The sequence below is a fragment of the Hypanus sabinus genome, chromosome 17, assembly GCF_030144855.1.
Source record: "Hypanus sabinus isolate sHypSab1 chromosome 17, sHypSab1.hap1, whole genome shotgun sequence".
Taxonomy (NCBI): domain Eukaryota; kingdom Metazoa; phylum Chordata; class Chondrichthyes; order Myliobatiformes; family Dasyatidae; genus Hypanus; species Hypanus sabinus.
Genome location: NC_082722.1, coordinates 70,859,443 through 70,875,715, shown reverse-complemented (window position 1 = coordinate 70,875,715; position 16,273 = coordinate 70,859,443). Strand labels below are relative to the sequence as shown.

General features: G+C 43.5%; 1 protein-coding gene across 2 annotated transcripts in view; it reads right to left on the bottom strand.

Annotated features, from left to right (window-relative positions):
* The window catches only part of adamts18 (ADAM metallopeptidase with thrombospondin type 1 motif, 18), a 309,638-nt gene that overhangs the window by 131,225 nt on the left and 162,140 nt on the right, over positions 1-16,273 (bottom strand). For both annotated transcript variants that reach the window (XM_059993277.1, XM_059993276.1), the window contains 3 exons: positions 14,914-15,073; positions 13,483-13,588; positions 4,678-4,815 (listed from right to left, as the gene is read on the bottom strand). In XM_059993277.1, the coding sequence (XP_059849260.1) occupies positions 4,678-4,815; positions 13,483-13,588; positions 14,914-15,073 (404 nt within the window). The remainder of the gene's footprint in view (positions 1-4,677; positions 4,816-13,482; positions 13,589-14,913; positions 15,074-16,273) is intronic.

Genomic DNA, 16,273 nt, shown 5'->3' with positions numbered 1-16,273 from the left:
GTTTAGAGTGAAAGATGAAATATTTAAAGTGATCCTAGTGGGGAAGATCTTTACTCGGAGGGTGGTAGGAACGTGGAACAAGCTGCCAGCGGAAGTGGTGAATGCGGTTTGATTTCAACATTTAAGAGAAATTTGGATAAGTACGCGGATGAGAGGGGTACGGAGGGCTTTGTACCATTTGCACGTAGAGGGGACTGGGCAAAATAAAGGTCTGGCATGGAGTGGATGGACAGAAGGGCTTCCGCCTGTGCTGTAGTTCTCTGTGGCTCTACAGGAGGCAGCATATGTCTTCAAGATCCCACTGGGTCATGCTGTTGCTGTCAAGCAGAAGCCTGAAGTCTCACAGCACCAACAACAGCTATGTTCCTGCAACCATCAGGTTGTTGAACTGTCCAGCTCAACCCTAACCCTAGCGGACCACTTGCACTGCCGTGAACTCACCTCTAATTGTTTCTTTGTATTTTTTTCACTAAGATCTAATTTCCGCATTTTTTAAACTCTCTTCACTGACTTGTGCACATTTTGCATTCTTTTTATGCTGTGTGCTGTCTGCGCTTGTGATGCTTCTGGCAATTTACTCATTGTAGCTGTCCCTCACCGTTCCTGTGCATTTCTGCAAGAAACTCGACCTAACCTGACTAATCAGCCTCAGCCCTGTACTAATAACCCCATTTACCAAGCTGAACCTGTCCAGGACACACGCAGTGATTGGCAGGGTCCTGGGAAGTGTCACTGAACAGAGGACTTGGAAGTGCAGGTATAGTGGATTCCAGTTAATTGAGATACAATAGGACCAATACATTTTGGCCCAATTAAGCGGCTGTCCCAATTAGCCAAAGTTTCATGGAAATTGTTAAAGACAAACTATTGTTAAACTGAGTAACAGATTATGTATTTAATGAAATATAGAATAAATTAGAACCTTACCAAAATTACTACAGTACTATAAAACTGTGCATTAATTCCTAATAGATATTGACAGAGGAATTAATCTAGTGTATGCTTTCATGTCCCTTTTATTGACTGTAAGTGAACAAAATCAATGCAGACACCACGTGCAGAAAGTGCTTTCGATGACTGCATCCTCCAAATCGTCATTTTAGTTTTAACATTCAAGATGATAGTCGATACATTCAAATTCTTCATAGTTCCCAACTTGTTGAAGTAGTGAAATCATTTCATTTTCCAACATCTTCAAGCCTGAATGCTTGAAACCGCAGTGAGCAAATCAGTTCTGAATCGTCTTATTGTTTGTTATTCACCCACTATCAGTGACAAAAATCACCTTCTTTTGAACACAAACATGCAAATGACGCTTTTTAAAAACTATTAACTCTTAATACGTTGTAGTGTTGAATGGTCACATGACGTGTGCGTGACTGACACTAGTTAGAAAATATTCAACAACAGTCTTCTGCCCCAGTTAAGCAGTGTAGTGTCCCAAATAAACGAAGGGAATCCTGGCTCTTTTCTCAATTGCTTTTGTTCTTTCTGAGTTCTTCCAAATGAGAGGCTGCTCCAATTAACCGATGGCTCGATTAATCAAAATCTGCTGTGTATAGTTCTGTGAAAGTGACATCACAGGTAGACATAGTGGTGAAGAAGATTTGTATTATGTGATTATTTTCAGCAGTATAAGCACAGAGTGAGATATCTTGTTAAAGTTTTACAAATCATTATGTTACTCCTCACCTGCAGAACCATGCACAGTAGTGCCTCTCACACTGTATGTGATTAAGCCGGAGAGTGCAAGACAGATTCACAGGAATTTTGCCTGAACTGAAACAGCTCAATATATTAGGAGAGGCTGGACAGGCTAGAATGGTTTTCCTTGGAGTGAAGAAGGTTGGGGGTGGGGGGTGTTGTTAGGAGTCACTGACAGGGGTTCAGTTGTCCTGATGAAGGGTCTAGGCCCAAAAAATTGACTGTTTATTCCTTTCCATAGATGCTGACTGACCTGCTTAGTTCCTCTGGCACTTTATATGTGTCATCCATACCTGACTTTTACATTTACACACGAATCCCATCGAATGAATCATCTGGCTGAGATGCACCCCTGAGATGTCATCTGACCAACTTTGAATTCATCAGCTAAAATATCACATTTGCTTTGAGGTAATAATTTGTTAAATATAGACGAGGGAACACATGGACTATTGCCAAATCTATCTTTAGGAACTACAGAAATGTGAACTGCAGTTGACTGATAACTTGCTTCCTGATTCCCTAAAACCTTTACACCAACTATGAAGGACATCAGTAATGTGATGGAATATTTAGAGTCTTGGCCTGAAATGTCAGCAGTTTAATCTTTTCCATAGATGCTGCCTGACTTGCTGAGTTCCTCCAGCAGTTTGTGTGTGTTGCTCTGGATTTCCAGCATCTGCAAAATCTCATTTTCAATTTCCATAGCTATCTGTAAGGGATTTGTATCACCTCCCCATTACTGCGTAGGTTTCTCCCTGATGCTGCACTTTCCTCCCACATTCCAAAAACATACAGGCTAGAGCTAGTGAGTTGTGGGCATACTATGTTGGAAGCATGGTGACACTTGCTGGTTACCCAGCACAATTCTTGCTGATTTGATTTGCTGCAAACAATGCCCGTCACTGTATGTGTTGATGTGCATATGACAAATAAAGCTAAACTTTCAATCTTTAATCTTGCAGAGGGTTATAAGTTTATAAGGGGCATGGTTAGTTGGATAGTCGCTGTCTTATTGCCCAAGTAGGGGAGTCTGAAGCTAGAGGACATCAATTTAAGCAGAGAGGAGAAAGATTCAAAGATTTAAGGTAGATCTGAGGGGTGCATTCTTCACAAAGAGAATGGTGGGTATAGGAATGAGTTGCCAGGGTAAGAGGTAGAGGCAGGTACAGTTACTGTGGTTAAAGGCATTTGTATGTGGATGGGAAAGGAAACACCTACCTAACCTTCCTCCAATCCTGATCTACCACAGATCAGAATGACTTCAGCTGCTGTGACCCTCGACGTTCAAGCTCTGTCTCCAAACCATTACTGCCTCACACCTTCCTGAATCATACACCTCCACTCCAATCACTTGGACCACAGTGTCTCAGAATTGAGTAGCAGGGAAGCAGGCCGTTCTGCCCACAGGAACAGTGCAGACCATCAACCACCCAACTACACTAATCCTACACCGAGCTACTGATTCCTTCCCCATTTCCATCAACTCTCTCCAGTCTTAAAGATTAGCTTCATGTTTCACATGTACATCAAAACACAGTAAAATACATCGTTTGCATCACGGATATACACCAGGGGTTCCCAATCTTATTTAATGCCATGGGCCAAAACAATTAAAGGCTCTGTGGACACCAGGTGGGGAACTCCAGTACAACACACTCTGAGGCTGTACTGGGGGCAGCCTGCAAATGTTTCCACGTTTCTGGTGCTAACATAGCATGCCCACAACTTACTAACCCAAACTGTTACATCCTTGGACTGTGGGAGGAGACCGAAGCATCCAGAGGAAACCCATGCAGTCATTGGGAAAACATGCAAACTCCTTACAGACAGCGGTAGGAATTGAACCCCGATTGCTAGTGCTGTAGAGAGCTGTGCTTGCCACTGCACTACGGCACGGGGCCTCTGACTCCACCACCCGCCTACACAATTCACAGCAGCCAATTAAACCTGTCGCATCTTTGGGATACGGGAAGAGACTGAGGGTCCCAGAGAAAATCCACAGGGAGAAGGTGCAGCTTTTCTTTAACAGATAGGCACCTGAGGTCAGGATTGAATGGGAGTTGTGGAGCAGCAGCTCGTTCAGGTGTGGTACTGTGCTGGAGTTGGTTACTCTCCTTAATCTCTTCTTCCACAGTCTGACATCAATTGTCTGACCATACAACAATGAAACACCATGGGCCACGTTACTACATTACACTGGCCACTGGGAAGCCAATTGTTCAGCTGTGTAGAATATAGAACAACGAGCAGTGCAGCACAGTACACACACATCACCCAAAATGCTGTGCCGACCTTTTAACCTACTCTACCCTTCCCTCCCAAGTAGCTCTCCAGTCGTCTTTCATCCATTTGCCTATCCAAGGGACTTTTAAATGTCTCTAATGTATATTTATCCACCACCACCCTTGGCAGTGCGTTCCATGCACCTGCCACTCATTGTAAAAAAACCTATCTCTGACATCTCCCCGCATATCTGTAGAAAATTTGTCAGACTTTGATGAGATGCCAGATCTCTCTAAAATTATAAAAATGAAGAGATGCTGCCACATCTTCTCCAGCTCATCCACAATCATACTGTTCTCAGTAAAGAACCTACCACCCTTACGCCGCCCAATCATCTGAAAAGTATGTACTCTTGTATTAGCCCTAGGAAAAAGGCACACCTCTTATAATGTTCTGCCTTTCTAACAAGCTATCCCTCATCTTCCTCTGCTTCAAAGAGAAAAGCTCTAGCTTGCTCATAAGACATGCTTTCTAACACAGACAGCACCCTGGTAAATCTCCTCCGCATGCTCTGTAAAGCTTCGACATCCTTCCTATAATGAGGCCAGCAGAGCTGAACACAAAAGTCCAAATGGTGTCAGGTTCTTCCTCCAGTTTACCTATTGTTCCAGATGATATCTGCTCAGATATGATATCGGAAGTTGGCTAATTACAAATGGAAGGCCCTGCCACCCGTGTGGAACCTACCTGAGGAATCTGCTGAGATACTGCCTGCTGCACACAGACCATGAGAAGATCCCATTGTTCCCAGCCAGGGTGGGAGACATGATATTCCCCTCGGTTTTCCGACATGGATTCCCTTCTCCATCGTGAATCATGCCAAAGCTTTGTTGGAAAGTAAAGGGTGACAGATGTTAAAAGAACTTTATCAATGCACGGCAGAATTTTGACATGGGAATAATGTACATGAAAATGAAACCATTGATATGAGTACAAATTTTTATTTATTGTTAACTTCAGGTAAAGCCATATTACCCAAGTCATAAATCTTTTCTGCATTCTTTCCAGTGAAAATTGTCTTCTCTGCAATTTGAGTTGTGTCATGCCTCTCCATGGCCTCCTCTACTGCCATATTGATGCCAAACTCAGGTTGGAGGAGCAACACCTCATTCTCTGTCTAGGTAGCCTCCAACCTGATGGCATGAACATCAATTTCTTTAACTTCTAGTATATTCTCTTTCCCCTCCTCACACTTCCTTATTCTGGCTTCTGTACCCTTTCTTTGCAGGCTTGATGAAGGGTCTCGGCCCAAAATGTCAACAGTATATTCCCTCCATGGATGCTGCCCGACTTGTCGAGTTCCTTTCCAGGATTTTGTATGTGTTACAGTACTGCAAGTACAACCTTGCCAACATCTTGTACAACTGCAACACTCGCTTTCAAGGACTTTATAACTCAAGTGCTTAGTATTATTTTTATTTGCATAGATTCTCTTCTTTTGAACATTAGATGTTTGTCAACCTGCATCTTATTATGTATAGATTTTCATAAAATTCTATTGTATTTATTGTTTCTGTAAATGCCTGCAAGAAAATGAATCATAAGGAAGTAAATGATAACACATATAATAATATTATATAATAATGACACAATTTCTAAGGACATATTTTCATCAATGAAAACAGGATTCAGCACTCTACACGAGCATAAGCAGTTCTGATAAGAAATATATACCAATAAACTTAAATGAAAGTACAACCCAGAAAAATTAGGAAATTATCACTATTGAAGAAAAAGTTAACCAATGGAAGAGCATGACCCTCCATGGAAGACCTCTCCACGATCTGATCAGACTAGATGTCCACAAGGAAGCATCAAGTGCCGGACTCAGAGTTGGGGACCTCTTCCCAGAAACAGAAGGGCTCCTTGTGGCAATATAATACTAGGTGGTTAATGCAAAAAAAGTTATCAAAATACATAATAGGAGACCAACAATTTCAAAGTGGTAAATACAGAAAATGCAAAGAGAAACTAGAAACAATCCGACACATTACAGGGTCCTGCAGCAGTTTAACTCAATCTGATAACTTACCCAGGCACAGTCAAGTGACAAACATCATTCACCAATAACTGGCTTTAAGATCTTAATATAAATATATAAATATATAATATAATATAAATAAATATAAATATAAATACCACACCTTAATATAAATACAAGCCTGGTCCAGTTTTAAAGTCAGAGTCCTACAAATTGATCCCCTATTATAGAGAGGACAATCCATAATAACCATCTGGATGTAATAACACAGGATAAACAAGCAAAAACAACTTACTTAATAGGTATCAGCATTCCAAAATCACGCAACATACAGAAATCAGTAAGTGAAAAAGCCCAGAAATATGCTGAATTAAAAGAGGAAATTGAAAGACTATGGAACATGAACAGGGTATGGCACTACACAACAGCATTAAAAATTAGGCCCACAGAGCAATATTTATGCAAAGCTCCAGAAAGCAACAATATTAATCAGCACTAGAATAGCCAGAAGTGCCTAGCAATTGAGAGATGAGTGTGCTCAGCGATTCCCGTAACTCAGATTTTACCAGCTTGAGTTGAGAAAAAATAAATAATAACTAATTTATAGAGCATGTACTTATAATAAATTTACTTTGCACATGACATTTCAATTCTTACAGATAATGCCCAATGAATGAAGGCCATTACAAACCATCATCCTCACCTCGCCTGTCTACCTCTGATGCCAATTTTCTTAAGCTCCTAAGAACCTCTGATCTTCAACGCTCCCCAAGTCCCTACCCTGGACTGACATGATACAAGATAGGAGGGGTGAGATTTCAGAGCACTGAGAGGTAGCTTCTATACAAGGAGGGTAGTGAGTACCTGGTACAAGCTGCCAGGCGCAGACGGTTCAGTAATATAGTGGTCTGCATAACGAGATTACAGCACCAGTAACATGGGTTCAATTCCTTTGCTGTCTAGGGCTTTTGCACATTCTCCCGATCATCGTGTGATATTGCTCTGGGTGCTCTATTTTCCTCCCACATTCCAGAGACAGATGGGTTAGCAAGCTAGTTGTTCTTGTGGATTTAACTGGGCGGGTTCCTTGGACTATAAAAGCCTGTTACCATGCTGTTATCTCTAATTAAATAAATAAATAACTTTGCCATATTTAAGAGCCACTGTATAGGTCAGAGGTCGGCAACCTGCGGCTCTTTGATCTCTGTGATGCGGCTCCCCGTGGTTTGTTAGCTTTTGAAATGTAATTCGAAATTTGAAGATTATGGTGATCTTGTACAATATGAAAACTTTGCGGAGACACCGTTTCCTGGCACATCCGAACCGGCTCACAATTAGCCACCGTTCCGACTAAGGGAGATAGCCTACGGGGGTTTGTGAGTACGTGTCTTTTGGAGCATCCGCGCCCATGGGGACGGGTTGAGGGAGGCTTTAAAGCAAGGCTGTTTAGTTCGAATAAAGTTACCTTTGACTGCAGTCTTTATTTTAGCGCTGCGTGTAGCGCTACACCGCTACAACGTGTTTTTTATCGCTATTAATATACATCACCACTGCCAATGCCTGACACCCGCCAGTGCGCGCTTTCTTTTAATTCTTCGATCCAAGGTAGGCTACCTATGTAGTAACCTTCAACCCAACGTCTTTTTTTCGGAGTTCAAAATGTTTTTGTTGCATGCAGAAATGTAATTTCGTTTTCTCTGCAGGAGTTCATCAAATTCAAAAATGCAACACATTACAGTTTGTTTATACATAGCATAAAGGCAAAAAAAACCCGTTGTATGCAGTGTTATTTCATTTTGTGGCTCCCAGTGTTTTCTTTTCTGTGGGAAATGGGTCCATATTGGCTCTTTTAGTGGTAAACGTTGCCGACCCCTGGTATAGGTGTAAGGAGAGGAGGGTTTTTTTTTTAAGACTTACAGGTCAAATACAGGGAACTGGGAGCATACTGAGGACAGAATGAACCAATTAGGCCACAGGGCCTGTTTCTGTGCTGAATTACTCAATTACTCTAATAAATTGGATTCATGTAGGAATATGCTTGATGGTTGACATGGACTAGTGGGACCAAGGACCTGTCTCAATGTAATATGTCCTTAGCTCTCTAGCAGGAGTTCCCAACCTTTAACATGCCATGAACCAATACCATTAAGCAAGGGGTCCATGGACCCCAGGTTGGAAACACCTGCTCTGTAAGGGAAAACTTTATCACTTAGAGGGTGGATCTCCCAGCCTGTAGATGCTGGAATGGGGATCAGAGCCTTCACGCAGGAATTGAATCAGCACTGGCAATCAAATGATCTGTGAGCCTGTGGAGAAAGATTGGAGACATTGGACAAGTGGGGTGGTTCGACAGTGGGCCAGTTTCGACTTAATGGGCCAAATAGCTCCCCCCCCCCGCCCCAGTGCCGTAACACCTCCGTCATTCTGTGATGCATTGCAGCTGTGCCAAGTGTTAATTGCAGCATAACCAGGGGCTCGAACACCGCACATCTGGTCTGTGCATCTCACTTCCAATTCCACAGCCAGTCTGGGCTTCATGGTTCAGTGGTAGCCAGAAGGGAGCCTGCAGTCCTAACTCCCACGGCTACACCACAAAACAGTAGCTACAATAGTAATGAGTTACTTTTTTTTCTTTAAATGGGAAGTTCTGTTAGGGCCAAGGCAACGGCCAACAAAGCAACTTTACTTGTGAAGAAGGGAGAGCCTTGCTCTTCAGTGAAGTGTTTGGCACTGACCACAACAGAAGTTGCTTCCAACAGTGAAACACCATAATTAAAAGCCTGCAGGAAACTAGTTTCAGCTTGCGTAAGAGGATCCTCCATCTGTTCGATCTACAGCCTGTAATAAATACACAGTGCAGTACATTCTAACTCCCACCCCGCACCCATCCTCTTCTCACCAGCTGCTGGCCTGTCACATTGATGTCTTCTTAGCCAAAGCCTGAACAGGCTTGTTTAAATATAGAAACCTGCTTTGAAAAGATGAATTGAGTGATAGAACAGTGGAATTAGGTTTTCCTGAGGCTGGGGGTTGTAGATTTGTGTTTGTTGAGAGTCCCTCACCTCTGCCATTTTCTACCTGCTCCTTACCGCGGACAACTGCGATGATGAGTTACAGGGAAAGGCTGGATCGGTTAGGACTCAATTACATAGAGCACAGGGGAATGAGGAGAGATTTGATGGAGGCATACAAAATCATGAGGTGTATAGATAGAGTAAACGCAGGCAGGCTTCATTCCACTGAGGTTAGGTGAGACTGATCTGGAGGTCACAGGTTAAGGGTGCAAGGTGAAATATTTAAGGGGAACCTGAGGGGGAGCCTCTTCACTCAGGAGGTGGTGAGATTATGGAACGAGTGGAGAAGTAGCCGATGCAGGTTTGTTTGCAAGATTTAAGAGGTTTGGATAAATACATGGATGGAGGTTATATTGAGGGCTATGATCCAGGTATAGATTGATGGAGCTAAGGAAGAATAACAGTTTGGCATGAACAAGATGGACTGAAGGGCCTGTTTCTGTGCTGTATTGACCTATGACTCTATGAATAACTCAGTATCAAACACTGCATGGTGACGGGATGCTCAGGGAAACCCAATCTCATCTTCCTGTTGGTTATCCATGCACAGTGGGCAAACTGATTTATAATGAATTTAGTGGCTACTTGAAGAGGTTATAAGGTCTTTCCACAATTGCTTTCCAAGTTCCTACTCAAAGAAATATCAAATGTCCTTTGGAAATTCCTATTGGATCTGCCTCTGGCAACACATTCCAGGACAAAACGTTTCACTGCTTAAAAGCAATTTCTCCTTCCCTCGCCTCTGGCTATTTTAAGAATAACCTTAAATCACCAGTTATTGACTGGAAATGCTTTGCATTTATTTAATCCATCAAAAGCATTCAGATTTTAAAACAGCTAAGAGAGTGAAATCACTCGCCAATGCATAAAATTCACCTTTGGTGGAAGTGTAGGTGGGATAGAGGTGGCGGAAAGAGATTCCAAGTTAAGGAGCAAGAATCTAGGAAGCTGAGGGCATTGATTGTGAAAACACAAACAGAAGACACTGGAAATACTCAAACAAGACAAAGTCTGCAGATGCTGGCAATCCGAGCAACACACACAAAATGCTGGAGGAACTCAGCAGGCCAGACAGCATCTATGGAAAAGAGTACAGTCGACGTTCGGGCTGAAACCCTTCGGCCGGACTGGAGGAAAAAAGCTGAGAAGTAGATATGAAAGGTGGGGGGAGGGGCAAGAGAAACACCAGGATGAAGGATGAAGCAAAGAGCTGGGACGTTGACTGGTGAAAGAGACTGAAGGCCATAGAAGAAACAAAATGGAGGAGGAGCACCAGAGGGAGGTGATGGGTGGGCAAGGAAATAACATGAGAGGAGGACAAGGGGATGGGACACAGTGGGGGTGCGGTGGTGGAGGCATTAATGGAAGTTTGAGAAACCGATGTTCACGCCTTCAGGTTGGAGACCCATACAGAATATAAGATGTTGTTCCTCCAGTCTAAGTGTGGCCTTATCCTGACAGTGGAAGAGACCATGGATGGACACATTAGAATGGGAATGGGAAATGGAATAAAAATGGGTGGCCACTGGGAGATCCCGCTTGTTCTGGCCGACGAAGCATAGATGCTTGGTGAAGCGGTCTCCCAATCTACGTTGGATCTCACCGGAGCACCAAACACAGTGTATGACCCCGACAGACTCACAGGTGAAATGTCGGCTCACCTGGAAGGACTGTTTGGGGCCCTGAATGGTAGTGAGGGTGGAGATTTAAGGGCAGGTGAAACATTTGAAATATTCAGCAGGTCAGGCCAAATTAGATGCTGCTTGAACTGCTGAGAATTGTAGCATTTTCTGGAGGGGTTTTCGGGATTTCCAATATTTGCAGTTTGATTTTTGATCATGCATTGGTGGTGAGCAAGGCCTGTCGAGTAGAACAATGGTTCGCTCAAAATGTTGCGGCAGAGGATTGATGAACTGGGGAGGTGCACAAAGAAATGGTGCTGAACATTACATAGAGCAGTACAGCATGGATGTAACACTTGGGCTGCAATAGTAAGCCAACCTTGATGCCAGTTTATACTAAATGTCCTCCTTTTAGGTATCATCCAGATACCTCCAATCCTTTAGTTTTCACGTGTCTAACCAAAAGCCTTTTCAATGCCACCAAACTGCCCACTTACAATACTACCTCTGTTAACCCATTCCAGTCCAACACCTTCCTTCCACTTTAAATCTGCTGCTTTGCCCAAACCTTTGTGCATCTGCCCTAAGACCTCCTTACTGTTTAATCCAACACCAAGTAATCTACCACTCCTATGTGATACCAGAGCTACATATAAATTTCCCTTTGCCTTTGTTCTCACAGTGGGCGTCATTAGGCAGCGAGAATGTCTTGCATCATTTGAAGGACTGATTTATGAAGGTCAAGGCGGAGAAAATGCAGTCTGCATGAAAGACAGGCACAACACCTCAGTCCAGAGTGGTGCAATGCATTCAACTTCAGTGTTTTTACATGAGGGGCATAGATACAGTAAATGTACACTGCAATCAAAAATTACAGGGCATAGGTTTAAGGTGAGAACGGGAAGACTTAAAAGGGATCTGGGAGGGAATTCTTGATGCAGACAGTGGCATGTAATTGGAATGAGCTGCCAAAAGAAGTGCCTGAGGCAGATGCAATAACTTTTAAAAGATAATTGGACAAATAGATGGATAGGAAAAGTGTACAGCAAGAGCAAGGGTTCCCAACATGAGGTCCACAGACCCCCTGCTTAATGGTACTGGTCTATGGTGTAAAAAAGGTTGGGAACCCCAGGTGTGAAGGATATGGGCCAAGCGTGGGCAAATGGGACTCACTTAGAAGGGCATTTTTGGTAAGCAATGGGCCAAAGGGCTTGTTTCCCTGCTAACTGACTTACTGACAGGCGCAAAATCTCTGTACAGAGTAGTGCATTGCATGCAACTTCAGTGTTCTTCCATGAGGGGCAAAAAACAGTGAAGGCACACAGTCTTTTTGGCAATCTGCACCTTCTCCGTGACCATATGGGTCATCATTGCATCATTTGCCTCCCATAGCAAGTTGGATGGTATCTGGTCACTGGCAATTGCTTCCAGTGTGGAGGTGAGTGATACCATTCGGGGAGAGTTGAAAGTAACGGAGGGAGCACAGAATGGGTCTATGTGGACACGTGCTTGAAGGCTGGCGCAGGCTGATGCAGGATTTTGACCAGATCATCACTGGTGTCTTTGAGCTAATGATTCAAACAGGTCATTACTGCGGAGGGGATCTCACCGAGTGCAAATTGCGAGCCTGCTTCTGATGCTGCTGAATTCATATTGGGTGTTTTAATGGCTGTAAAGCCCCAGGAGCGGAGGCAACACTTGCTTTAAGATTAAAGGCTAACTTTATGTGTCACATGAACATTGAAATATACAGTGAAATCAGCCGTTTGCATCAAATCTAATCAGAGAGGATTGCATTGGGCAGCCCACAAGTGTCGCCACATTTCTGATGCCAACATAAGGTGCCCACAATTCACTAACCCTAACTATACATCTTGGGAAAGTCAGAGGAAACTGTTGCACCTGGAGGAACCCCATGTGATCATGGGGTAAATGTACAAACTCCTAAAAGACAGTGGTGGGAATCGAACCCCGATCTTACAGTGTTGAGCTAACTGCTACACTACCTGTAGATATGCTTATTTATCCTTCTTTAAAGGATTATGACCCTTTGGATATAATTCTGGATTAAAGTCAGGGTTTGTGTAACTAATGAGCTCTCTACCCAACAAACGAACTCTACTCTTCTTTACACATTACTAACACAAGGCCCAAGACAGAGTATGCAAGTTCACTGAAACAAAAATCCACAAAATAAATTCACATGGGGTGAATTCTAATAACTGGAACAAAGGAAACAGCAGTTTCCTCAGATTATTTCCAGGACCCGGCTGTAATTTCTGGAGCACCAACCCCTTCTTCCTTTTTATAAGTGACTGCTGATGAGATTGGCTTTCTGTTTGCAAAATGTTCCACTGTCAAAACTGATCTTTTTGTTCCAACACCACTCCTAGAGAATGCTGCCATCTTCCATCACCGAATGCACCCCCCAACACCCAGTCAAAAGCAAAAATATAGAAACTTAAATTTTAACTACCACACCACAGGACCATAAGGTATAGAAGCAAAACTAGGCCTTTCAGCCCATCTTCTCTGTCACCTTAGTTGTTTCTCTTTTCTCAGCCCCATTCTCTTGCCTTCTTGGCTCAATCACAATCTTACTGAGTGGAGTACCAAACTTGAGAGTCACACGGTCTATTACTGCTCATAACTCTTACGTATCAACTCACTTCTGACAAAATTTGGCATGGAGTAGATGGGCCTCAGGGCCAGCTCCTGCGCTGGACTTTTCTTTGATTCAGTAAGGCAATCCAAAAAGTGGACGAAGACTCTGTGAGAGTGGGAGGGCAGCGATATATAGATCAATATCACTTACTTATGTCCGGATTCATGAGCGATGGTAAAAGCTAGGCCTAATCCTGTGTCCTCGTTGATGGTGCAGCTTCGATACTTGCTGCACATCCCACTGATCGGAGCAAAGCCTGCAAAACAGATCAACGTTCCATTAACCCTCCCTTCCACAAAGGACGACACGCAGCACACCTCCAGAGTGAGCAGACTAATCGAGTCCGAGTCCCATGAGGGCGCGGTGGAGCTTTATCCAGAGGATGGGAGCTGTCCTCTAAAACTTCCTTTTTCCACGCACACACTTTCCAATGGACAAGCTTGCTTCACCTAGCAACCCAAATGATGTCAAAGGCTCCACAGACCTGGAGCTGAACACTCTGCTGAGCATCCGGGGAACTTCCAATCATGCCAAAATTTTAAAAAACCCGACTCTTTGCATCACATACGAGGCAGCCTGAGGCTAAATGACATCGACACACACTTTCTCATTCCTATGCGCTATCCCATTCTGTTCAGGCCTTAAGAGACAGGAGCAGAAATAGGCCATTGAGCCCATTGAGTCCCTTCCAGCATTCCATCATGGCTGATTTATTGTCCCTCTCAACCCCATTCTCCTACTTTCTCCGTTTTTCTCTTCCTGAAATTCAAATGACAATGGACCCCACATGTTAGTGCATGCAATCTCCCTGTGAAATCTTTACACCAGAAGTACTTTACAAATATTTGCAATGAATACAATGCTGCTGGAGGGCTATATTGTCAAAAAGTGAAATCTAGAACATAGAATATTACAGCACAGTATATACTCTTGCACGTTTTGGCGCGTCGCCAAGTGGTTAAGGCGTTTGTCTAGTGATCTGAAGGTCGCTAGTTCGAGCCTTGGCTGAGGCTGCGTGTTGTGTCCTTGAGCAAGGCACCTAACCGCACATTGCTCTGCGACGACACCAGTGCCAAGCTGTATGGGTCCTAATGCCCTTCCCTTGGACAACATCGGTGGTGTGAAGAGGGGAGACTTGTAGCATGGTCAACTCCTGGTCTTCCATTAAAAAAAAACGTTGCCCAAGCTTGCGCCCTGGAAACTTTCCAAGGTGCAAATCCATGGTCTATCAAGTCTAACAGAGGCCTACACTACACATACACTCTTCAACTCACAACGTTGCGCCAACCTTTTAACCTACTCCAAGATCAATCTAACCCTTCTCTCCCACATAGCCCTCCATTTTACTTTCATCCATGTGTCTATCCCATGGCAGAATTCAAAAGAGGGATGTATCTGCTCTAATAATTGTCCCTCCATTGATGTTACCAAGAGGATGTTATCAAACTCCCTTTTTTGAACAGAAGCAAAGTTGCCTGGCCTGTACCTATGCTGTGCCCATGTTCTAAAACATGTACATATTTCGATAATAAACTTACTTTGAACATACCACCAAATTTGAGGGTCATGGCACTTGCTTACCCAAGGTGTCACAAGGCTCATTCTTCCAGGAGCAGATGTCCAATCCGGTGAGCAGCATGGCGTGGTCATGCCGCCTGCCGTCCTTGCCCATCAACCTCGACTGCCACTGGCAGAAGCTGTTCAGCGACTGGTCTGCGTGATGGCTGATCACCAAACCGGGCTGAAAGAAGAAACCAACACCGCCCAAAATTTTTTTTTTTCACAATTAGTTCCACAACTGCGACGTGCTAAGACTCCACCCAGCTTAAGAAACACGAGTGGACCATGTGACCCTTCTTGGCTGCAACATCATCCAATAATTTCATGGCTGCCACAGAACAATAAATTTCATTACATACGTCAGTAATATTAAATATGATTCTGATTCTGGTTGTCCACTTCCCTGTCCAAACCCCATATCTACCAAACCCTCAATGTCTACTGATGTTAATTTAAACAATGTTCAAAGAGAGTTACAAAGGTTTGCAATCATTCACATGAAGATCTGCTCTCTACACTCATGACTATGTAGCCAGGCAGAGCTCAAACACCATTTGTAAATTTGCCAAAGACACAACTATCATTGACATGATTTCAGATGCTGTACAGGATTGAGATAGATCAGCTGGTTGAGTGGAGTTGCAGCAAGAAGCCTGCACTCAATATCAGTAGGAGCAATAAACTGATTGTGGCCTTCAGAAAGGGGAAGTCAGGACAGCACACACCAGTCCTCATTGAGTGGTCAAACGTGAAAACGGTAAGTAGCTTCAGGTTCTGAGGCATCAACACCTCAGAAGACCTAAACTGGACTGAAACTATTGATGCAGTCACCAGGAAGGTGTGCCAATGCCTATACTTCATTAGGAGTTTGAGCAGATTTGGTACATCACCGAACAGCAAATTTCTAGAGATACAGCATGGAGATCATTCTGACTGGTTGCATCACAGCCTGGTATGGAGGGTCCAATGTACAAGATCGAACAAAAAGAAGCTGCGGAAGGTTTGAAAACTCAGCCAGCTCCATCATGGGCATGAGGACATCTAATAAAGCTAGTGCCTCAAGAAAGCAGCATCCATCACTAAGAACCCTCACCATCCAGGACATGCCCTCTTCTCATTACTATGATCAGGAAGGAGATACAGGAGCCTGAAGGCACACACTCTACGTTTTAGGAACTAACTATTTCCTGTCCCTATTTGATTTCTGAACAGTCCATGAACACAACCTCATTATCCTGCAGTCATTTCAAATTCGTTCATTCATCTATTCATTTATTATTGTTATGTATTGCATGTACTGCTGCCACAAATGAACAGATTTCACAACATATGTTAATGACAATAGACCTGATTCTGACCACTCTCCTGATCTCACTTTGAA